Source organism: Pseudochaenichthys georgianus, chromosome 21 (genome assembly GCF_902827115.2).
Source record: "Pseudochaenichthys georgianus chromosome 21, fPseGeo1.2, whole genome shotgun sequence".
Classification (NCBI taxonomy): Eukaryota; Metazoa; Chordata; class Actinopteri; order Perciformes; family Channichthyidae; genus Pseudochaenichthys; species Pseudochaenichthys georgianus.
In genome coordinates this window covers 23,001,418-23,026,659 of record NC_047523.1, presented here as the reverse complement: position 1 = coordinate 23,026,659, position 25,242 = coordinate 23,001,418, and the positions used below count along the sequence as shown (strand labels likewise).

At 41.3% G+C, this 25,242-nt stretch overlaps 2 protein-coding genes across 2 annotated transcripts in view; one reads left to right on the top strand and one right to left on the bottom strand.

The window, feature by feature from the left end:
• lrp2a (low density lipoprotein receptor-related protein 2a) overlaps window positions 1-18,128 on the bottom strand; it is a 59,030-nt gene extending 40,902 nt beyond the window's left edge. The window contains exons 1-16 of the mRNA XM_034109813.2: window positions 18,017-18,128; window positions 9,865-9,972; window positions 9,322-9,444; window positions 8,980-9,096; window positions 8,458-8,568; window positions 8,209-8,322; window positions 7,970-8,086; window positions 6,561-6,704; window positions 6,346-6,465; window positions 5,817-5,945; window positions 5,177-5,346; window positions 2,388-2,611; window positions 1,569-1,775; window positions 1,248-1,450; window positions 848-988; window positions 479-682 (exon numbers count right to left, since the gene is read on the bottom strand). Of these exons, the coding sequence (XP_033965704.1) occupies window positions 479-682; window positions 848-988; window positions 1,248-1,450; window positions 1,569-1,775; window positions 2,388-2,611; window positions 5,177-5,346; window positions 5,817-5,945; window positions 6,346-6,465; window positions 6,561-6,704; window positions 7,970-8,086; window positions 8,209-8,322; window positions 8,458-8,568; window positions 8,980-9,096; window positions 9,322-9,444; window positions 9,865-9,972; window positions 18,017-18,086 (2,302 nt within the window). The 5' untranslated portion in view covers window positions 18,087-18,128. The remainder of the gene's footprint in view (window positions 1-478; window positions 683-847; window positions 989-1,247; window positions 1,451-1,568; window positions 1,776-2,387; window positions 2,612-5,176; window positions 5,347-5,816; window positions 5,946-6,345; window positions 6,466-6,560; window positions 6,705-7,969; window positions 8,087-8,208; window positions 8,323-8,457; window positions 8,569-8,979; window positions 9,097-9,321; window positions 9,445-9,864; window positions 9,973-18,016) is intronic.
• An 887-nt stretch (window positions 18,129-19,015) lies between these two features.
• Window positions 19,016-22,931, top strand: LOC117466859 (coiled-coil domain-containing protein 89). The gene is made up of 7 exons (XM_034110340.2): window positions 19,016-19,184; window positions 20,006-20,478; window positions 20,660-20,790; window positions 20,873-21,006; window positions 21,083-21,159; window positions 21,249-21,348; window positions 21,442-22,931. The coding sequence occupies exons 1-7, from the start codon at window positions 19,125-19,127 to the stop codon at window positions 21,526-21,528; spliced, it is 1,062 nt and encodes a 353-aa protein (XP_033966231.1). The 5' UTR covers window positions 19,016-19,124; the 3' UTR covers window positions 21,529-22,931.
• Window positions 22,932-25,242: the final 2,311 nt, after the last annotated feature.

The window sequence follows — 25,242 nt, the reverse complement described above, 5'->3', positions numbered from 1 at the left end:
TCAGAGCAGCGGTGAATCTTTTTTCCAAGTGTGTGATGTGGCTGCTCGTCTACACCAGTAACTACTTTCCACAGCCTAGGTGATAGATTTTAAATTAAATATTAAAACTGCTTGGTGAAACAATCTAGATTAGCCTGTCCTGCTTTTTTTCAGGACATTAGTTTGAGATGTAAGTTTATTATATGATCCTTTTTCCACTGTCCATACTCCTATCCACTCCCTCCCCCATAGTACCAGTCGGCCCCATCAGGCACTCCCTTAACTCCCTGTATAAGCCTGGCTCAATCACATGGTAGAGCTCTCTGAAAGGAAGGAAATTATCCAAGGATGTAAGGGAAAACACTGGAAACATATTTTGCTGCTTATAGCTTTTTAAACAACACAATGTATTTCCTTTTGACTTAATGCAATTGTTATGCTGTGAATGAGGGCAGGATATTCTGAACAATTCAGCCAGAGAGGACAACAAGATGCTCACCAGTCCCATCCACTTTTTGTTTATAGATTATGTCTTTGGCTGTGTCTGAGAAGAAGATGGAATCGTCTTCTGCACTAAAATCCACCCCGACAAAGTACGACGGGGATCCAGTGACGGGCAGGATGATATCCTCCTGAGAAGAGAGGTTAAAGGGGATCCCTCGCACGGCCAGCTGGCTGGAGAACAACAGAAACTGCCTCACAGCTGGAGATAGGAGATCAGAAACAAAAAAGAAATTCAGCCTTAAAAAAAACATTTTAACAGAAAATAAAGGGTTAAATGAGACACAGCTACATTTATTACATATTTAGGGTGTTAACTATCATTTTCCCCGAAGTAATAAGAAATGTATATATATTATTTTCTTACGATAACACCGCTTGCCATCAGCATGTATGTCGTAGCCCATGCGACATTTGCAGCGGTAACCAAGGCCTCCATTGTCACTCCTGTGACTCAGAACACAGATCTGCTCACATCCACCTCTGTCTACACTACAAGGGTTAGAAACTGGAGAAAAAAAGACAAGAACTTACATTTAATAACTGGAAAAGTTATATGAAATGTGTCACATATTGATTTTCTTTAAATATAGCTATTTATGAAGTAATACTAGCAGTAGCACTAGCATATGTCAATTAATACTAATATACATTGCAGGAAGAGGCATACAAACAAACTTGGCTAATTTGAAGCTTCCATATATTTACGTTAAGCTTTGAACATCTATATTCTGAAAAATACCAAGCTATTTTATTGAGGCACTTACCATATGGCTGTTTCAGCTGATGTATGACGGCTACTCCGTGTGGAGTCTGAGATGTATTGAAAACAACTTGGGTACTGCTGTCAGAGAACTTGTTCGCTGTCATCACGGCCATCTTGGTCCAGTCCGTGAAATAAACACTGTGTTCAAACAGACTGATGCCAAATGGGTGTGGGATCACAGCACCTCCATGTACCACCGTTTTTCTATAACAAAAAGGAGAACATTGATTTATTTGAATATAAAAGCATGGACCTTTTGACTTTTTTACTCCAAAGAAGTCTTGGAGATTTGCTTTAATGTTTTTGTTGTAAACATATTTACCGATGAAGGCCATCATATGTTGCCGTTTCAATATAGTCATAGCGACTGTCAACCCAGTAGACGCGCTTTTCTTCGATGTCCAGTGTTATGCCAGATGGCCAACCCAGTTTGGTTCTAATAATCCCATAACGGTTGGTGCCATCCATGAAGGCCCGCTCCAGGCCTGGTTGTCCATTCACTGCCTCCCAATCTGAGAAGAACATATACCTGTAAAAGACAAAGATAAAGTAAAAACTAATTCAAAGTTCAAAGGAATTTGTTGTCATATGCACAGCTACAGTGAAAGACTCAAATCACAGGCTCCTCCAACAATGCAACATCAACAGAATAAAAAAACTATGAAAATAGTGCGAGAAGGAAGAGAGTAGAAATAACATATAGTGCGAGAGAATGTTGCAGGATTTATGTGTCATGCAGGAGATGTTAATGAAATGTAAATAAAATAGAATAAGATGAGCTAATGTAGAATGTCATAATTATCTTTTGGGGAAAAAATACTTTCTTCTTGTTAATAAAGTGTGGCATTCACATTGCCCCATTATTTCCCCCAGGTGGGTGGCTGTGCATTCCACCGCAGAGCTGTACATTAACTTAAGCAATTTATCCGTAGCCACCTGGCTCCCCTCCCCCTTAAACTATACTATTGGATTACAATGAGGGTCATCACTTACATTGCTTCTCACTAATCCACCCAGGGCAATCTGCTAATCTCCCACACACACCCCATTATTCCACACCAATGGAGCACGACAGATACTGTATATGGGGTTCGGGAATGCGTTGACAGATAGATGGATGGAACCTGGGAGATGTGCTTACCCGACAGTGGGGTCCACCGCCAGTCCTCTAGGGTTTCCCAGGTTTTCAGTGATGAGTGTGACCCGGTTGCTGCCATCAAAGTCCACCATGTCAATCCTGTTGACGCTGGACTCCACCACATACAGTTTATTGTTCACCCAATCCACCGCCAAGTTCTCGGGGTAGTCAACCGATACATTTAAAACCACCTGCATATTGGAACCGTCCATATCCACGGAAAACACCTGTACACAAAAGACGCCATTGTGAGCAGGATATTAGCTCTAAGGTGGTCGCTGCTTCTAGAAATCATGGTAAGATATTAAAAGATAAGTTCACATTTTTCCAAGTGTATCTAAATACAATACTTGCATTCCTGTAGGTACATTAAAAGTGCAATTGGTCACTGTAGTTGTTCCCCCTGTTCATACTGGTTACAAAGAGACCCATTCTTAAATCGATTTCGATGTAAGAGACAAAATCCCTAGCTCTTGTTCAGAGAAAAAAAATACTACAGGGTATCTTTTAAAGGCTTAATGGACAGTGCCTTCTTACTGCACTACTGCAAACTAACGGTAATGACACAAGGGAATGTTGCACTAACAATGCTGCAATTTTTACATACAGCAACTTTAACTTCTTTAAAAGGGGATCAGTTTGTTGCCAGTGTGATAAACAGGAGAAACCACTATGAACGAACAGCAGGCCCGGTTCCAGAACAAAATGACTAAGGGTGCATCTGAGATTAGAGAGGGTGCAGTGGTAAAGTGCTATTTTTCTAAGTGGGGAGTGGACCTAACACCCTCCTCACCTCCTCTGGGGGGGGGTCCGGGGGCATGCTCCCCCGGGAAGATTTTTTTATTAAATATTGAAGTTAAAAGCATCAATCTGGTGTACTTTGAGAGCAACATTAAGAGATCTATGGATCTATGTGCTCTTTGCTTGATTATGCCTTCCCAGTCCCTTATCACATAGCCTATAAGAGCATGGCGCCAGTTGTTGTAGCCAGTTGTTGTGGTGAAGGCATCTGACTTACTTGAACCGAAATGTCTACATGCATAGCAGAAGATGGCATATTTTTCACATGAATATTCCAGCCAATCTCTGTTTTGAAACCATGAGCTGCAAAATGAGCGCCTTACCCCACTGTACAGGCGAGTTGGGTATTTTTTTAAATATACCTGGGCAGGCTCTGTTTTGCAGAGGTCCTCTGGCAATTGCGGGCCGCCGAGGGGTGGCGGTGTTTGGGGTAACGAAGACGGCTGTGGCTGCTCCGCCTCTGTGGGCGAGGCGGGCAAAGCCGGCGAGTCGGGCAGGAGGACGTTCGTGTCCACGACAGTAACGTAATGTCCCCATGATCTGAACTGTTATTACTTGCAGTAGATGCAGTGTATGCTGGCGATAAGGGCTGGTTGTTTTAACCATTTTCTGATCCATCATTGACTGCTGTGTAAGCACCTTGCAGATGATGAATGTGCATCGGCACAGGTCACGCGCACCTGACATAATAACGTTACTTACCGTTTAAATTGATCAAATAAATGCAGCAGACAATGCTATTCAACCACAATTACAATTTATTTTATTTCAACTATATTCTTCTTCTTCTTCTTCTTCTTCTTCTTCTTCTTCTTCTTCTTCTTCTTCTTCTTCTTATTACTACTATTGTTAGTAATAGTAGGCAAAATGTAATATTTTTCACTTTTGATTTTTTTTTTTTTACTTTTAATTTTTCAAATGAGGATGCATAACGACTCAACTGAGGGTGCAATGCACCCTTATGCACCCCCGTAGAACCGGGCCTGACGAACAGTAAACAATTCATTAAAAGTATGTGAACTTATCTTCTAAGAAGGATAGATGAGAAGCTAATACAGAGAATTACATTTGAGAAAGTAGAAGGGGGAGATAGAGAGATTCTTTTTGGCAGGTCTGATGATTCTGTCTTGATGAATTTCCGTTAAGCCTGTAAAGATTTTTGTTCCTGATTTTGCCACTCTACCTATGTTACAGTATCATGGCCCTAGTTTCTCAGACTTGAAGCCTTGGCACCATGCAGCTGGTTAGAGGGGTTACAGCTCTGAGCAGCTCTGCTTCTTTTGAAACAAGATCCACACGTCGTAAAAGCAGGATTTTTCAACTGACCTGTTTAAAGAGAAACTGAAGATGAGGAAATAGCCTGACAGTGTAGCCTTTTTCGGTGTCATTCACATGCCCTGTGTGCGCTTTGCCCACTTTAATCTGACATTCTGCCATGGAGGTGGCTAATATACACACATGCCCAGTAAGAGATACGACCGAGCCTTTCAGCCCAGTGGCTGCAGTGAAAACCTTCCAGGAGCCAAAGCATAGTCTATACAGAGAGTTTTTAGATGGACAAAGAATGCATATAGATAAACGGTGCCACTGAAAAAAAATACAGCATGATTACTACGGACAAGATCAAGTTACAAAAATTGCACCCTGGTATGTGAACATCAAACCAGCCTATCAGAAGGGTTTCAAGATTAGGTCGTTTCCATGTGGATTCCATTCCACATCGACTTCCCTTCATTATGACCCAGCCGCAAAGGAGCCAGCAGGTATCCCATTATTGTAGTATCAACATTGCTGATATTTTACAAGATAACAGAAAGAATTCAACCTGGCCAGCTCCAGTCTAATTCAATTATTTCCTCAAACAAGAAAGTGGTCTACTCACGTGAACTTTTACAAAGGAATAACAACATATCATCAAAGTAATGCTTTTTGACAATCACTGCAGTTCAACGCTTCATAATATATAACATTGGATTTGAAAATTGGATTACCTTATTCTGAATGGTATCAGTCCAGAAGATCCTGTGCAGATTATAATGGAAATCCACTCCCACTGCAACTCCTCTGTTCTGTGAATGAACCAAAGTGCGCATGCTTTTGCCATGGACGTCACCGATTAGAAGGTCTCTGCCATTAGAAAATATCAAGAACGGGACTCCAGCTGCAGCAGAAATAAAACACAACAAGTTAGAAACCTTGCATGGAGAAGTTATTTCAAATGTTCAGGTTAGAAACAGAACCTAATTTGCATTTCAGCATCAAATTAAGATCAGTGGAAATCTACAAAATGTAGCACATTCATTCAGACCCCTGACTCAGACTTGGAAAGGTAGAATACTTTGCCACTATCATTACACTCTTTTCAAAAAGGCTGAAGGCAGAGAGGTCAGCCTCTCAGTCAACACTCTTTCTATGTTCCACAAAGGCAAGGGACTACCTAAAACAACATTTGGTATGCAACAATGCACCAGAAAGAAGTGCAGACGCTCAGTAAAGCAGCCACTGTAGTTGGCAAACTAGGAAGGATGGCTATGCTAACTGACTTCAGTTCGATGGATTATTCGCACATGGAAAATGTGAGCATACTGTCTGTAAGAGAATCTGTTCAAACAAAGAGGAAATTACACTCACTCGAGGAGTCAGCTCTGCAGTGTCTGTGCTGCTCCAGGATGTAGCTCTCTCGACAGCTGCAGCGATGGGAACCGACTCGGTCCTCACACAGCTGGTCACACACGCCCCACATCGAACAGTCGTCAAAGTCTTCAGCATGAAATAAAAATCACAGCAGATGAGGATTTAACACTACCGGTATCTTGTTTGAGGCCATCTACATCTTTTATTATTGTGAGACAACAACTGTAATGAGGTGTGCATCAACAAAGCTTTCTTATTTACTTTAAAGTCAGATATGAGAGCAAACTTTTAGAGCTGAGTCTAAGCAATTACATGATTTTATGAGCACTTTTAGATCTTGCAAACCTGTGATGTCTCGGGAAAATCCTTACGACAAAAATGGTTCAAGTAGCACCGAAAATGTTCATTTGCTGAGTCAAAGGGGACTTGTATGTAAAAGTATTAGAATTCCCATTTTATTATATGGAATAATTTAAATTGTTGGGCAAGGCTAGGTTAATATGGTCAATAAAGGATTTACACATACCTATACATGAGCGACTATTGTTGTTGTTGACAATGTATCCAGAAGGACAGGAACATGTTCCTCCATCAGGGGAAGCATGACAACGATGCTCACAGCTCAGAGAGGCACATCTCCAGATACCTGACAACACATATCAGTGAATGAATATACTTTGATTGACCAGTTTGCATGATATTAAACGTCACAACGTGTGTAAGAGGTGTGATTGTACTAACTGCAGTTGCGCCCAGCAGTGCTGTTAGTTTCATCCTCTCCCTCTGGACAGTGAGCCGTCCCATCACACAGCTGATCCATGGGGATGCACAGGCCAGGCGATGGACAGGGCCATTCACCTGGGTAACACTCCTGTGGTACATTATCTGCAGACATAACAAATTGATCCTTGTTTAGGCTTACACATCCAAAAAGGAAAAACTCAATCCTAAAACAGTAGAGCAGAAGTTTCCTGATTGTACACTGTTGAAAGGGAACATGTATTTAGTGTGTGAGGAAGCCATACCTCCACAGTAATTTAGTCTAGATCATAAGAAAATTGTGACAAGGATTTTATTTTCAGGGAAATTACTGTCACTTTAAATCGATGCAGGGGAGTGGAGCTTGGTCACATGGGGGCTCACAGAGCTCCTGCAGCCCATCCTCTAAAAACACACACTCTTCACAGCCGTGTGGAGGAATTCTAAAGCCCTTTGGGGGGCTCCTGTTTTAATTCTGTCACCACTACTGTCTCCACGCTATGTTGTTTCACAGCCGAGTCCTCAGTGATCTTCTCCTCCAGTTTGAGGACTTCAGACTTCAAGTTGACTTCCTCTGCCAAGTGTTCTTGCTTCTCAGGCAGGACCTTTGTGGGCATTTCCTCCAGATGCGTCTTCTTGTCCTCAATCTTCTGGAGTTTCTCCTTAATCAGTTGGGTTAGAGAAGCCCAGCTTTCTTTTTTCTCAGCCATGTCTTTTCTGAACTTCCCTGCCAGTGACTTTTTATCTTCCTCATTCCTTTTATCGCTTGTCCCTATTTTTGACTCTGGACACTGCTTTTTCTCTTGCAGGACCATTTGACTCATTTCTGGTTTCTCAGCCAGGATGTTTAAAGATTCCACCTTCAGTACATTGTATTTTTTTGTGGTCACTGCAAGCTTCTGAAAGAGAAACTCCTTCTCCTTGTTCAGACGCACGATTGCAGCGTCACTCTGGCGGATCTGATCCTGCCAGCTCTGCTCTTTTCCCACCAATTCGGTATTTGTTCTCGACAGGGTCTTGTTGGCTTCTGTCAGACCCCTGATTACACCGTCCCTTTGCTGGATCCTGGTATTCAACATATTCTCGTGTTTAGGCCAATTCACCTCCCAGTGCTTGTTTTTCTCTGCCAGGACACGTGTATGCTTGTCCAGAAGTGATCTTGATCTTGTGCCACAAAGAGGCATTTGAATAACACACTTAAAGGAGCACAGGCATAGCGTCTTGCTATCCGGAACAAACCATGGAGACTGGAGATGAATCAGGTTCACAGAGTACTCAAGCTGTAGTGTTCTACAAACAGCCAAAAGCCTAACGTTTCTGCTCTTTACAGCAACAAAACAAACAAGATTTGTGGTTTTTATGAAGTGGTTTAAAAAATGTTGAATCCATACCACATCCTTTTTCATCTGCATTGTCCTCGCAGTCGTCTTCCCCATCACAAACCCAGACTTGGTGGATACAACGGCCACTGGGGCAGGTGAAGTAGTTCCCTTTACATGTAGGATATGCTGCAGGTAAAGTGGAGAATATCAATACACAATAAACATTTCAGGAACATCTATCGATAAGATTAGAATCATAACAGACAGTCTGAAAGAGAAGAGAGGGTACATAGACAGAAGCTACATACTGCAGTTTAGCTCATCACTTCGGTCTCCACAGTCATCGTCGTGGTCACAGACGTAGCGTTGAGGAACACACGCCCCGTTATGGCACGGGAACAGGCCCGTATTACAGTGCTGTGCTAAGAAAACACAAGAGAATAAGACAAACAGATATAGTTGGTGATGATTTTGAGCAATGGATGGTATTGCTTTTCTTGGGTGCATTTTTTGGAACTCTAAACAATGACTTCCACATGAAATTCGTATTTGCTTACTGCAATTTGACTCGTCAGAGCCATCCCGGCAGTCAACTATCTGGTCACATCTCGCGGTCCGGTTGTAGCAGGCCCCATTAGCACACCTCAGCTGTGTGCACTCAGGGTAATCTGGAAGATTAAGTCATCATCAGGGCGACACTTACCAAGCAGGCAGCTTGACAACTGTGTTCTTCCTAGCTTTGAAAATGTGAAAAGCTTGGCGAATTTGAGGGATAATCGATGGAAATGTAACCCCACCACCGTAACAACAGCGGTTGCCACAGCATTCTTTAGGCAATTGTGAGATTACCACAGTGTGTAGTGCTGTGAGTCTGACCATGTCGGCACAATAATAGCATAGCAGCTGAACTTCAGCTTGACTAATCCACCAAGGAATCTGCAATCAACCTCTGACAACAAGAAGCATATTGTGGCCCGTTCTGTCAGTCAGCAAGCCTCTTAATCTTAACAAAATGATTAAAATGCCACAGGAGTAGGAGATAAAAAAAAAAAAGGCAAACCACCCCGGGGAAGACTTACGGCAGTCTCTCTCATCGGATCCATCTGAGCAGTCCGCCAGACGGTCACATCGGTATTCTCCTGGGATGCATGCCCCGTTACTACAGCTGAACTGACCACTGGTGCACGTCCTTCCAGCTGAGGACAGAGTGGAGAGTGACTCAGCAGCACATAACAAACTGATATTATAGTTCTTTTTTGCACTTAAAGCATTTCCTATAGTGTAGCTGTAGGATCTGAACAGGTATTACACTTTCACAGACCATTAAGTGGGTATTTTTGGAGATACTGGAATAACAAAATGTACACAAAACTTTGAAAAAGCTCCTCCAAAGAATTGCTAATAATGCAACATGTACTTACGGCAGCTGTGCCTCTCATCTGAGCCGTCCTCACAGTCCTCCTCATCATCACACACCCACACATCAGGGATACACTCGCCGTCACTCAAACACTCGAAATGACTCGAATCACATGTTACCTGAGCTGTGGGAATACACACAGAGCATTTCACAATTACAAAACCCGACTGTAATCCAGCAAAGGGGAAAGTTACTACGTGCCTTTGCTCGTGTACTGTACTCTAGGACCATTTTTTGTTATTTGTACTTTGTTTTCATTTTATGTTTATAATTCTGCTTCACTGAATTTATGCAGGTAGGATTATTCTTTACATCACTAAAGCTAGTTACCTTTTAGTTTAAGAATTCACACAAATAAAATGTTATATGGTGGATTCACTTTGTAAAGTGAGTGAGAGTAGATTATCCTTTACTGAATGATCCTTCTGGTTTTTAAATCAAGGATCTTAGTATTTCTGATTCAGGTTGGAATGGGTTTTGACTAAACATCCCTACCCTCTCAAGCGCCATGTTAGCCTACAGTGTGATATAATGAGCAACTCACGGCAGCCGTGTTCGTCAGAGTCGTCCACACAGTCGGATGTGCCGTCACAGTGCCAGTCACCGGGTATACACCGTCCTGTGCCACAGCGGAACTGCCCCAACTCGCATCCTGAACACAATTCAAATGATGGCAAGAATAAGTGCTTGACTGCAAGCTTTCCTAATGCTTTAACTGTCGATACGATAATACAATACGATAATACTTTTATGGTCAGATCAAGTCTGAAATTTGACTTGCATCACAGCAGCTCCATGTGTAACATCAACATAGACAAATATCAAATATCAAAACAAACAACAAACAATCTCTGAGAGAAAACATGCTCAAAGAGCCTTTAGCGTGCATTTGATTACATTATTAGTATTCATAAGGCTTTTGTCATTATTATTTTTCGATTAAGCCCAAAACTTATTTTTTCTTTTAAAATGTGTGTCATTCTGTCCATCATGGAACCCTAAAAAGAATTATTAAAAAGAAGGTGAATAATAACATGATTGATACAAATCTGTATTTGATCAAAACATGACGTAAGGGGGATTCCTTTAACTGATGAAGCATGTTGTTAACAGATTTGACAAGCCTTGGAGACAAGCGTGCCAGCCATCCCCCCCGACAGTTCCACAATCTTCTCCGTCTGCATTCATTTCAAGATTCCTTTTGATGTTTCCACTGAGTAGCATCTGTAGAGATAAGGTACCACCCCTCTACCTTCTCCTGATGTTTTCCAGGAGAGATTGATTCAGGCAGCATAGTTCAGTGTCCAATAGGAATGTGTACTTCTGATTGTCTCTCTGACAGCCTGATTCATGGTGCGTGCTGTTGCTTTCCAGTCTGAAATGTAATTGGAATAAATAGTGGTACTGGGTGGTACCACATCCATTTTTACCCAAATTCTTCGTGAGAGGAGCTGCGAGGTGGTGATTGGTGGTGCTCGCTTGGGGTTGAGCGTCTATCTCTGTCTTGTCTTATCCAGCATTTAGAAAAATGCTTCTGTCCTAATCAACTAGCTTTCTACACTTGCAAAATACTGTGGCTTTTTTTCAAAAAATGTAATGCTGCAGCACCCTATAGAAATAGCTCTACAATTCCAATATAATGACTTGAAGTTACTAGTTGTAAGTGCAGTAGCACCGGCAGTGACCCCACTACTGTTGTGGCAGTGATCAATCTTTAAAATACATTACATATAGGAGATGGTGACAGACCTCTTAATCTAAATACATTCAACGCAAGATTCATAAATGTTCCAGTCGTTTACACTTGTTTAGGTAAACATGTTGATATACTTTTCCATTACATGTTTTTATAATTCCTTAACCAGTTCAGGTCTTGAGGTGGTCCCCTTTAAGAGCCTTTTAAAAAAGCAATGCAGAGGCCGGTTTTGCTGGGAGTATATTGGTTAGGGGACCCGTTGCAAAGGGGCAACCACTTCACCTGAGCTGCCATTACCTCATGTGTATAGCTTCATTCAACAGTTTGTACAGGAGTTGGGGAAATGCAAAAAGTAAAAAAAAGTTCTGAACCACAACATTTAAAAAATAAATAAATTCTGCTATCAATATATTTAAAATGCATTTATTCACTTAGAATGGCAATACTGTACTTAACCTTTTGCTTTAACCTACTATTGTAAAATGTATGTTGATGGTATTTAATGTCTGTAAAATAATGACAACATTGACATTGAGATTGATAAACCCCACTTCACAATGCTATTTAGTCGTTGGGTTGCATTTTACTTTCAAAATAAAAGCCCTAGACATATATACTGCACCACTACCTACCAGAGCAATTGCCGCGAAACAACTCAACAAAATAACAGCTATGCAAAATGTCTATAAGTTGCGATCTGTGCCCAAATTCTACTCGTCTGTTTATGTCGGAAATTCGATTGTCTTTTTTTTCAAATACATTCTAAAACGGTCCAAATTTAAAACTGTTGTGGTGTTAAGCCACAGCAGAATATATATTTATGAACATATATGAACATGTTAAAGGTTAAGGATTGCAACTTTGAATGCATCTCGGTAAACAAAGCCGTGATCCTTCAAATTCAAATAAATACAAAATCTTTCATTGCTTTTCCTGAACTTCCTGTGCGAGTTAGTGTTGTCAGTGTGAGTGAGCCAGGTTATGACATCATCAGAAGATGAAATTGGCATCCATCTGCTGATGATGTCATAACTTCATCTGCTGATGAGGTCACGATGAGGTCACGATGAGGTCACGATGAGGTCATCATCAAAGCCATTGGCATTCTGAACATGTTTGCAGGTCAAACGGATTTACTTCATACACTTACTTCTACGGAAACCTACATTCATCATAGGAACAATACAGTCCCATACAGACTACTCAAAACATTTACCGTCTTCTACAAAGAAATACGGTTGTACTTTCATTATTCTAACTACGCACAATTCAAGACTAAAACAGACTTGTGCCATGGCTGGAATAATGATCCCAGCAGTGTGTGAGCAGGTGAGCTGCAGACAGGAGAAGCAGCAAGCCATCCAGAGGCTCACAGAGGCCCAGATAACGCTGTGCAGCAGAAATACTGCATTGGAGGTGGCTATTAAACACTGGGAGTTCCTATATGGACTTCTGGACAAGCATACACGTGTCCTGGCAGAGAAAAACAAGCACTGGGAGGTGAATTGGCCTAAACACGAGAATATGTTGAATACCAGGATCCAGCAAAGGGACGGTGTAATCAGGGGTCTGACAGAAGCCAACAAGACCCTGTCGAGAACAAATACCGAATTGGTGGGAAAAGAGCAGAGCTGGCAGGATCAGATCCGCCAGAGTGACGCTGCAATCGTGCGTCTGAACAAGGAGAAGGAGTTTCTCTTTCAGAAGCTTGCAGTGACCACAAAAAAATACAATGTACTGAAGGTGGAATCTTTAAACATCCTGGCTGAGAAACCAGAAATGAGTCAAATGGTCCTGCAAGAGAAAAAGCAGTGTCCAGAGTCAAAAATAGGGACAAGCGATAAAAGGAATGAGGAAGATAAAAAGTCACTGGCAGGGAAGTTCAGAAAAGACATGGCTGAGAAAAAAGAAAGCTGGGCTTCTCTAACCCAACTGATTAAGGAGAAACTCCAGAAGATTGAGGACAAGAAGACGCATCTGGAGGAAATGCCCACAAAGGTCCTGCCTGAGAAGCAAGAACACTTGGCAGAGGAAGTCAACTTGAAGTCTGAAGTCCTCAAACTGGAGGAGAAGATCACTGAGGACTCGGCTGTGAAACAACATAGCGTGGAGACAGTAGTGGTGACAGAATTAAAACAGGAGGAGACATCCACAAAGGGCCTGGTTGACAAACCAAATTGCTCTGAGATGAAAGTCACGATGATGATCGAAGTGAAGGAGATGGAGGACAACCTGGCCAATGAAGACCACAGCTGTGAAACCGAAGAGCTGGAGGATGAGAGGACATACCTGGAAGAGTTCCCCTGCTTACCGACGACCGGAGCAAGACAGGTCGTGCTGCAGGCCCAGGAGAGCAGACAGGAGGATACACTTAGCTTGGCAGCAGTGGTGGGGACAGGAGTAAAAGAGAGGAAATATGAAACAAAGAAACAGGAGGAGTCCACAAAGGACCTAGTTAGGAAACAAAATAGCTGGGAGATGAAAGTCACACCGATGGAGATGAAAGTCACAGAGGTGGGGGAAAACCTGGCCAATAAAGACCAGAGCTGGAATAGCAAAGTGAAGAAGGGGGAGGATGAGGAGAAGGAACAGGAGAAGTTAAGAAAGGCAAGGCTGCAGAAAAAGATAAGCAGAAAGGAGAAGAAACAAGAGAGGAAAAGAGACAAGGAGAATACAGGCCACTGCTAGTTGTTCACGACAACAGTAGCTCCCTTTTATCCCCCCTCTTCACCTCTCTTCCCCTCCTTCATCTTCCTCACCCCACCTCCATCTACCTCATGCCCGTCTTTCATCTGCCCTTCTTCCTTACCCTCTCTATAGTATTTTTGCATTGGGTTTTCTACTGGAATGTAGGTTTTCCCACTTCATATCCAGAGAGGCATTTCTTATGCCCTCTGGATATAAACAAAAAACAGTTAAAGAAATACCTCCATCCACCTCAACTCCCTCCCTCTGTCCACCCGTCTCCCTCACCCACTGCCCACGATTTACAATAAGTGCAAAACCCATAGAGATCCCAACTCCGAACAACGAAAAGTGCAGATATATTCACAACAAGCAAGTCATTCTGACCTGAAGTGAATATATCTGCACTTAGTGTTGGTGATGGTGAATTAGATAAAAGTCCTAAATTAAGTTTTTTAATTAAGTTTTTTTAATTTGTTTTAATTGTATTGCCAAGGTACAAAAAGCCAGGCATTAAAGTCAGATATAAATGCATTTTCATTTAATACAAATAAACTAAAGCATTTCATTAAAACTTAAAAAGTCTATGTTCAATGTCTCCACCTCACTTAAACATAAAGAGTATACATACATTGTTATATGATATTGTGTTGGCTAGAAAGTCAAAGTACTGCCAAATGTGAATAGTACACTGTGTCGTTTAAAGCCTTGCATTCTCTGATCAGAATGATTGTCTCAGATTAAGCAGCCAGGAAAACACCAAACTGCTTTACGACCTGCATGTTTAACTCCTTCAGCAGCTACCTAGGAGGCAAAGCTTTTTTCCTGCTCAGTTTACTCATGATAACATTACCCACAATCTGCTCAAAGGGAGCCTTTGTTACAAGGCAGTGATCCCAGAGGTGTCAGCATCATCTATAGCATGGAGGTAAGGGCAAGTGTTGTGTACAGTTTGAAAACTGCAAAGAGATGCGCTCTATTTAACAAAATAAATTGTTCCTATAACAATGAAAGATGGATTTTAAACAAAAAAAGGGCGAAAAAAAGAAAATACAATCGTGTCATTAAACGGAACATGGATGTAACAACAAATGGTATTGGAAAAAATTGCTCATCAAATGGATGAAACACAAAGATGTTCAGTCGCCATATAGACCAAGCTGGATAACCTTAAAGCACGTATGCCAAGGAGAAACCAATCTGCTGGAGGCTTTCACATGCAGCCAGTGTTTCCCGACAGTATTACTTCTGGGAAAGGTGACAGATACACTGAAGCTGAACCTTTCAACAGCACTATCTTATGCAAGGGCTCTTCTTACATTCTGTAAAGAACGTCTTTGTAACTTTTCCTTAATCCTCAAATGTCTTCATCCTGACAACTCACAATTTTGCAAGTCAATTAATATTAACGAAGGTAAGAGCCAAGGTGAACTGTGCAAAACTATTCGTAATAGTGTTTAGCCTGAGTCAGATTATGAGCTTTTTTTGGGTGTTTTGTGTAATTGAATGTTTTCCTTTTCCTTCTTTTTAGCCTTGTCTTTCCTAATTAGCAACTTAAACCCACAGCAGGAGAGAGCACCCCACTATCCATGCAGGAAGACAAGGAAGCCTTACTATTGCCCAACAAAGAAGAGTAGTAGAGGAATTTTCATTAGAATGAAGCCCCCCATACGCCTTTAAACCCCACTGTGAAATTACAATGGCACAAAAGAGGTGCCAGCAGGGATGCAAACTCATACCTGGAAGTGTCACCCTAAAAAAGTACTCAACAGTGGTGCAGGAGTTCCTGCGATAAGGTGAAACAAAAGTTGAACATAAGCTCCCTTGTCATGGCCACCCATTAAGAAAACACCTGTCCACACTACCATGTCTTTCTTGTGATGTGGGGCGCCTGAAGGATGTTTCAAAGCTTTAATCAATACCGCCTTGTGTTGGTGCAGGCCCCTGCACTCACTGAATGCGTGTGGAGAAAAGGGGCTGCTGGCAGCATGGAACGCTGGACCCATCCATGCTGTCAGAGCGGAGTGCTGCTGCCTATTTCATATGGAAATCAATGCAGCAGAATGCAGTCAATTGCCAAACAAGTGACTTTGGCTCTCACTGCTACACACAAAACATTGAAAAACCGAGGGGCTTTGGCAGTGGCATGGGAGCAAGGGGGAGGAATATATAGAGTGTGGACTAAAGGCTTGGTGTGGTTGAAATTGAGGAAAACCCAACATGGTTTTTGGTACGTGCCCTAACAAAAGCATGAGTGAAAAGAATCATAAATGAAGCTGTCACAATGCGATGAGACAGCCACAGGACAACTTATTTCTCCTGTGTACAGTGAGTCACCGCTCACCGTTATCCTCAGCGTCTGTAACCTGGGGGCTGCTGGAAAGGAAAGGATTTGCTCTCGATTTGTGCCAACTGTGTCCCCGTTTCGAATGCAGTGTAACTGTTGCACAAGGATTTAGGCTCCTATACCGGATAGAAGCCGGCATGCGTGAGGTTTAACATGCACGTGCAGGCAACGTTTTTGAGTCTTTAAACATGTTATCACAACAGAATACTTTTTTACAGTTAATACAGACCGAACGGAAGGATAGGCATGATCGAATCAAGGCACATTAACCCCGGTAACATCTGACCAGAATAATAGCTGACAATTGCATTAACAATCTGTTATTCTGTTTCACATTCCTCTTATGAAGTAAACAAAACGTAATAACTAACACCATTAAAGGTCTTACTTTGCACTTACTATGTTATTCGGAGCTCAGTGGCAAATTATTTACAGAGAAAAACAACTTAATGTATAGTGTCAAAATATGTGTGAAACAGCAAAAATGGCAAAAGATGGTTAACAAAGCAGCACCGTGAAATGCCCTCAAAATGTCACTTAGCTATTCATGTCGGTGTAAGCATTCTGTAGCAGTATCAAGGCTAAAGACTGGATAATGTGTTACAAAAGGTCTTGGAATAACAAGTATCAAACTAAAAGGTTTTTATGGAGGACCAAACAGGGTTTAGAGAATGTATCCAGAAGTGACCATTTATTCAGTCCCACACCACCAGGAGGAACTTGATAACATGGAATGGTTATGAAACTATCAACAATAAATCACTGATAATTTTATTTTAAAAAACTGTCTACATCACTATTTGCTAATCACAAACATCCAAGCTAATGATCACTGTGAACATGCTGACAAAGTTTACTGAGAGTCTGTGGTTTTATCAAGTAGTCATTTTGTACACCTCAGTAGTCATCTGCAAATGTTAGCTACAAGTACTGTGACTGCTGTAATTCAAAGGAAATGCCAGCTGAATTTTCTAAATGCTACAGTCTCCCTGTCAACACTGTTGTATTGTCTTTTTGGCATAGACAGTCCAGCTTTTCTTTCATGTGTGTGTGTCTGTTAGACAGTGAGGAATTTGGTCCAGGATATTTTATACAAATATATATAAGAAAGCTGTAGCCATGACCTTTCTCTTGGTACAGTTTTTACTCAACTCCACACTTCTCCTTAGGTAGAAATGGGTTCATTCTGCAGCAGCTGCAGTGTAATTAGTTGCTTGATTCACACTAAGGAGCTTACATACTAAGGGTTGAGCAAAAAGAAAGCAGATTACAATTTGAGAAGTAGGCTCTAGCTGTGCTACAAACGCAGGAGACAAACACAAGACTGTCATGTATAAGAGCAGTATCTGAGTGTTTGTCTGCTGTCTTACATTAGGAAATAAATGTGCTCCTGAAGCTAGAATCAAGTTTTGAATTAGTGGTTTGCAGCGTCAAATCTGCTCCACTGAATGAGATTTGTACCAGTAGCTTTCAGTCCTCACAGATTGTCTGTAAGTCACATGCTCTTTTCTGTTACCTAGCAACAGTAAAGCTCAGGCAAAAGTTCCTCAAGAGAACTTCCAATCTGTCTGAGGAAGGCTTTGTGCTCAACCTTTAAAGTAATACTATGTGCTACAATGTTTAGCTCCAGAGCCAGAAAAACATTACTTAGTGGCCACGACACAATTACTGGAGGACATTGTGTAATTAATGTAACGGTGGGTTTATTAACAAGGTTGTTCCTTTGTATTTCATTCATTTAACCTGTTTGAATTACCATTAGGTACTCAAAATATATTGCTTAATCCTAAAAATACATAGGCTAATCATTATCAATCAGCAACACTTCAATTCCCCATCACTGTTTTGTTTTGATGTGCAACAAGTGCACAAGTGAATAGCACAATAACTCAGCAGGTCCTCAATGAATCATTCAGCTGACAGCCTGTGTGAACCAAAGAAACATGGAAGCAAAATCCCACTACTCACCTTCAGAGTGGCACCATCTCACAGAGCATATGAAGACGAGGAAGAGTTGTAGCAGCAGTGCTCTCCACATTCTGGCTGGTCCGTCCAGCTCCACTCTGCAGATGGAGGAGCTGCAGGGACTGGGGCTGGGATGCTGGTGCTTTCTTCTGTCTGCCTTTCTTGGCCCGCTAGTTGATGAAAAGGGGCGTGCACAAAGGCCCGGGACAGCCCAGCCGCTCCCCCCAAGCCTGCCTCGGCCCTCCGGATAAATCCCTCTGGCCCTGGAATCTGCATAATACCATGCAGCCAGGTCCGACTTGTCTCGAGCATAGTGCCAGTGATTTTCACTCACACGGGGCTGCCACGCTGTTTACTTGCCCCGCACTTGGGAGGTTGCACACGGTCACTGGTAAAGAAAAAATAATGATGGGAGTTAAACAAATACAAACTAACGAATGAAAAGAGTTACATTTGGTTGCACTGAATCCTAAAAGGCCAAGACGGGTCACGTAGGCTAATCCTAACATCTCTGGTTCGGGTCCAACCAAGGAACCGTGTTGCATTCTGACACACAGTCACACACATAAAGATTGATAGGCCTACAAGAAGATTGCAAGTGATTGTAAGAGTGTAACTTATATTACAAAAATGCCTCAATTTGACATACATTCATTTTCGAGTACAACCGGTAAACCTCAGGTCCCCTGGAAAAGAAATGCTTCCCGAAGTGACACAAATAAACAATTAGCATAAGAAGTTAAATCAACAGAAGGCAGCGACATATCTGAGAATGAGAAGTGACTCGCAAATACGGTAGCTTGGCAAACTAAAAACGTAACAAGGCGAAATTGAGTTGAAGTGTTATAGCATAATAAAATACTCGTTATTTTACAGTGTTTGGTTCTTCCACAATAACATTTAGAGCCATACCTTCAGCGGCTAATCAAAGGCTCAACAACTCCACCTTGCGGCCGGGCAGCGGAACAGCAGCGCTTCATCTGTTGCTAAATAACAGGCAGCTCGGCTAAAATAAGTGTTGCCATTAGCGACCGAGCAACTGAAAGTTGGAGAAACTTGAAGCAAAATTAAAACTAAGTTGTTGTCAATATAAAACCGCGATTTTCTCAACATGACAACTCCACAAAGAAATGCAGACAACTTCGTGAAGTTGGAGGGCAACACGACGGAGGTATGACAAGGTTTTTGACGGCAACGACAAATCTGCGGAGTCCTCCGTTGGTGTCTCTAGTCTAGAACTAGCTTAACTGTTACTAGCTAATTTAGCTAGCTAACTCTCTAGTTAGCCGTCTCCTGATTACACTTTGTTTTCGCAACATTGCAGGAAAAATGTTGTACTCCACTTGCATGACATTTAATTGACAAAAACACCTACCCAAACTAAAACAGTAAAGAAACGTTTTCAAATCCAATTCGACCACTTACGTGTAAAGGCAAGTCTAACGTTATAACAATCCAGTGAGCTTTAAACAGGTGGAAGCAGTACTGCAATTAATCACTTAGCTACAAGTAGCAATACTACAGATGAAAAATAAAAGTACTTCATTCAAAATAGTTCTGACGTAGAGGTAAACATTTATTATCATCAAAATATATTTAAAGTAGGCCTACCAAAAATAATCATTAGCCTATGCAGAATGGCACATTTAAGCACTGTATATATTTTAAGTAAATGTAAAGTTACATTCCACCACTGGATATACAACTATATCATTGACAGGAACTATTCTGCCCCCTGAGTTATTTTATTTGTTCTTCCTGGTTGCATTTAACTGATTTATTATATGATATGCATATGTCCAATTTGTATTCATGTTATATATATTTTATTCCTTCCAATAAAAGTGATGACTATTTGACCTATCAAATATACTAGCTTATTGGTGGTGTACTTTATGTGCTGTTGTTCAAAAACACAGCATACCTTTACTGAGAAGATGCCATAAACACCTGTGTAACATGTTATAACACAGGGCTTTTCCCTTATTCCAGCATATGGATGGTATTCAGAAGTCACTGGAGAGACTTCGAAGCTTTTCTGTGGAGGATGCCACAGAGACAGGGCTGCTGCGGTCCCGGATAGACGAACAGTCAGGTCTGATCTGCATGCTGAAACAGAGAGCAGATGAAGTGCTTCTTCGATGTCTAGCCCTGCAAAAAATCAATACGGAGTCAGAGGAACAAGTAGCACAACACCAGAAAGAACTTGACAGTGAAAGAAAGAAAGCTGAGCTCATAGAGAAAAGATTTATGGATTTAGCCTCAAACAATCAAGCAATAATTGCTTTCATGGACGAGCACAAACATCAAAATGTTCAGTTAAAGCTGGTAAACCAACAACTGCAGTCGGAAAACAAAACACTTTTCTCCAAAAAACTACAAGATAAAGAAGTGTTTGTTCAAAAACTGATGCAAGAAATCAAACAGCTGACAGAAAAATATGAAAAAAGGGAAAATGAATATAGGTAAGAACTATTATCCGTTAATTATTAATACTGCTAAAAGGTTGATCAACAGCATTTTGATCATCTGAGTGATTAATCTGTCCAATCTGCCAAACATTTCTTGTTTGAAGCTTTTAAAATATGCGTTTTTCCCCATTTGTTGTTATTCTAAATTACATTTTCTCCAATATCAATCTTTCAGTGTGGAATTAGCTGGATGCAAGTCTAAGATCCTGGAACAAACAATGCAGCATGAAAACAAGGAGGCATCCCAACTTAATCAATTACATGATTCTCAGCAACAACAAAGAGATGCTGTAGAAATGTGCAACGGTGGGTAGAAATTGTGTATCACTCTCTGAAGTGCTTTAAAGCACAAGCACTTGTAAACGCATGACCTTCTCTCCTCAACCAGACCTTCAGCAGAAGCTACAAAAAGCAGAAGAGTATGCTTTGAAGGAAAGCAACATGAGAGAAAGCATAACAAGCCTCACCAAAGAGAAAGACAAACTACTCTACTTGTCTATGGAAAGGGGGAAAGTAATTCAGGTGATTAAAAATAGTATTTGTTCTCATTAATCAAAGCTCTTTACAGACCAACCAATAACTTTGCTCTTGAATACAGGAGAAACAAGAGGAAATCAAGCAGCTGGAGACTAAATGGAAAGAAGAGAAAAAAGCCTGGGCCAAAGCAGAGCACAGGTAAATACATGGTGTGTCAAAAGTACACAACTGCTCGAAGAACCTGAATGGTAAGAATTGTTGTCCCCGCCTACATTTGTCCCTGCCAGATTTGAAAAGGAAGTCGAAGCTGTTAATGCAGATGTTAAAGTGAAGTCTCTCCAGTGTGCACTTGATGAATCCATAAAATCAAATTGGAAGCAGAGAAAGGTTTGTTTGAATCTGCAATATTGAAAAGCGATTCAAAGTCAGGTGCTTGTATATCGCTGAAAAACACTAAACACCATTTCCATAACTTTACAGGATTTTGAAGCCTTCAAAGAACACAGCACCAACCTCCTTATGCAAGAAAGGGAGTTAAATAAGAAGCTTCGCCACATGATGGGATAACATTTAGCCTTATACAAGAGTTCTTACCAATGTTTGCATTCAAACAAATAATTTAACAAAAATAGTTTGCTGCTTCACAGTTCCAACAACAAAAAAGGACAACATGTTGAATCAGTTCTTAACATGAGAATACTCCTCTGCCAGTTTTTCAGCCTTTTCAATGACTTTTCCAAAACAATCAACATTAAATGAATTTGAAATCTCTAAATCTTGGTGCAGCAAGCAGCATTGTACCTACTTGAATGCTCTGGAAGCCTTTGATTGTATTATGGAGAGGCACCAGGTTCGCCATTTGACCTTCTGCTACGCAGTGGGGCTGCAACAAAAAAAAGCTAGATCTTACGAAAGTGAATTACTGTACGGTCAGCTTATCTTCCTCTGATAATTCATCCACACCAAGAAAAACACTGATGTCCTGCATGACTTGTAGTCCTAAAAAAAAAGAACAATTCAGTAAGATAATGCTTTAGTTTCTAGCTCTAGCATTGCAGTTATTGTTGACATCCATTCAACATGTCTTAGCATCCACGTCAAGGCTTGCCTGAAGAATCTTCTACATGCCACGGGCAGCATTGTAGTGTTCATCATCCAAAACAATATTGGGGTCCATGATTAGGGAGGTGGAATCCAAAGGGTCCACAGCAGTTGTTGGCGTTTGAGGGCCCATAGGGGCCCTGAAGGCGGAGGTCCAGAACCTTATGAACGCAAATCAGACCCTCCGTTCCATCTATGGCGGTCATTCTGAATGTGTTTTCACCTTGAACGAAAACATGATGAGAAGCAGTAAAGACTCTGTAGACATTTAAGCCCTAAGTGACAAGTGAGAAGAAAAAAACAGTGACCGTGATTATATGTCTGATTTGAACCTCTCTTATGTGTTAATTACTAAATAAGGGAAAACATTTCAACACTTTCAAAATAATATTTCAAATTGACATTGTATTTTATTAAAAGGTAGGTTTAAAAAAAAAAAAAAGTTTTGTTGGTATTATTTTCATTTTTTCCTTAACAGCAGTTCATCACTTATTAAAATATACATCTGATTAATAAAAGAAGATGTGACAATAACATTACATAAACAGCCTACCTTGAGTGTAGGGTTCATGGAGAAATTAAAACTCAACACGAAGAAAACATGAACGCTTAAGTCAGATTTGTAACATGGGTTAATGGTGCAATTCAGTCCTCTTGTGATCGAAAAGAGTATGGATCACCACTTTATTTTCTTTGCCTTTCAGAAATATGACCAAATAGCTGCTGAAATTAAATATACATTTGCAGTGATCTCGGTGACTGGAGACTCTAGTAATTTCGACTGAGTCACTGAACAACGACTTAATCGCGTTTAAAGAAAAGCCAAAGTGTTGATGGTGACAGTCGGTCCATGTGAAGTGTTTTTGAGCACTCGAAGAAACAGCCGTATGTAATGTATCCTTCCGATTGTCTATTTAAAGTTGATCCCAAGCTTAAGAGTCTGCAGAGTCCTGTGGCAGCACCGTCACACAGCACCCAATTTAGTTAAAGGAATGGTCCACTCATTAGATAATTAATCAAAACTTCAGTATTTAGTGAAACATTATGTTTAAACCATACCCTGAAGAAATCAGCGATATTCCCCGGTAAATAATGATTTTATAGCTCTTTTTTATCAAAACCTTTATATTCCGTCTGGCCGCCGCCATTTTTGCCATTTTCAGTAGTCACGTGATAGTCGTGACGTCATCCATGCGTTCACTTTGTCAACACACGGAAACATAGCTGAATATTTGAGTTCGGACTCGTCAGCAGAGGAAGAAGTTTTGATGTTTTATCAGTATGACAATACGACACCCTCTGTTCGTAGACCCTCACATTGTACAAGGAAAAACTTCCGAAGAAAACCCCCAGTTTAAAGGGAACATGGGAGAAACCTCAGGGAGAGCAACAGAGGAGGGATCCCTCTCCCAGGACGGACAGACGTGCAATAGATGCCGTGTGTAAATTGAAGAGATAATACATTTGCAACATAGGTAGTCCAGATGTTTGGAAATGCATGTGTGTATAATAGGAAGATGATATAAGATACTATATGTATGCATGTAGTACCACCCTTGCTAGCGATTCCCTCCCTTAGCATACTCAGCTTCGTTGTCCCTGGCCATAGAATCACGATTTTATGGGGCCGGAAAAAACTGGGGGGAAATACACACTAGTCGGTACTACGCTATATGGAAAGGCCACCAAAAACTGTCCTGGCCTGGACGCTAAAGGACGTTAAAACGGGACTAGCCGCTGCAATGGAAATGCGCTATAACATACCTTATTCTTACTCCGAGCACTACTTCTGCTCCTCCGTCGCTTCACACTTGCAGAGGGCGATTTCTCAACTGGCCGAACTGGTGTCCTGGTCGGTGATGACACCAGAAAGACCGATGGTACTGCATCTCCATTAAGTAATGGTTGTTCCATAAATCCCATGTTATGTTTTATCATACTCTCAGAGTAGTCGTCCGGAAATTTGAAATGTTCGCTGCATACATGAGCCTGTGAATCTTTTGGTTCGGGCCGGCCACATTTCGCTAGCCACTGCCTCTGAATGTACTTCTTACGCTTACCTTTTGGCAACAGATGGAACTAAGCATTCCGTGGATTGTTCCTATCAGAATTGTGGCAATATTTCGCGATACAGTGAGGCATATTTGAATAGAGAAACTACAGTAAATAACATGGAGATCAACGTGTCCTCGAAAACCAAACGCATGGTTTACGTCACGTCCGGAAAATGGCGGCGCCCACAGTGTTGATGTTATTTCGGTATATAATCAGTTTAAAATCACTGATAATGTCATCGGATTAAAAAAAAAAAAAAAGAAAGACTGGCAGAGACTGGTCTGTTTTATCGGATGATAATTATTTAAAAATGAGCATACCATTCCTTTAAGGTGGCTAAAGGTAAATATATACATAGCTGCCTATCAGCGTGATCGATGCTAAAAGGCTCAATTTAAAGGACTCTGAGCATGCGCAGTCCATCTTGCTCTTGCCATCCCCTCAATTACCGGAAGAGGACGGCACAACCCGTCTGCAGCATGGATGTATAATAAGAACTGCAGTTCTCATTCATAACACTCCGTTCGATGTCTCACTATGGGATGCGCCTCAACGCGTATGCAAACAGAAGCATCAATCTCATTACGCCAATCCTGATTGGCTGGTGATCTTGACGTCAACGTCAGGGAATCCACCCACCCTTTAAGTAGCTTGCGCTACGACGCAGTGTCATTCAAACACCTCTTCTCGCTTCAGAGCACATCTCGTTTTATCAATAACCGGGCTAGCTTAACGGTCCACAGACTGAACCCAAGCTAACATTTGGTCGACGGGCGCTTGCCGGTTACTTTTTTGCTTTGCAAGAAGATTGAGCAATATTAACACACCAGTTAATATTAGAATCTGCCTCGCCGTTCTTTCTGTCGAAATAACGGTAAGGTTCGATTTTTTTCTTCAAGCTAGTAACATACCTGTTGCTAGTTTGTTCTTCCCTCCACACCGACACCACGGTAAAGAGGACGTTCTCTTTTCTCTCTCACACCAGAGGAGACAGAGATAAAAAAGGTATTAACACACCAGTTCATATTCTTTAAAGAATAAAATCTACACCGTCGCCTTTTTTCCTTTCGGACTAACGGCAAGGTTAGATTTTTCTCAGTAATGTACCTGTTACTAGCGTGTCCA

What these genes read in the sequence shown, in the direction of transcription:
- LOC117466859 (XM_034110340.2), top strand. Translation starts at nt 19,125, where the DNA reads ATGACAACTCCACAAAGAAATGCAGACAACTTCGTGAAGTTGGAGGGC. An exon ending in TGGAGGGCAACACGACGGAG is followed by an intron (nt 19,185 to 20,005) that starts GTATGACAAGGT and finishes CCCTTATTCCAG; the next exon opens with CATATGGATGGTATTCAGAA. An exon ending in TGGGCCAAAGCAGAGCACAG is followed by an intron (nt 21,160 to 21,248) that starts GTAAATACATGG and finishes TGTCCCTGCCAG; the next exon opens with ATTTGAAAAGGAAGTCGAAG.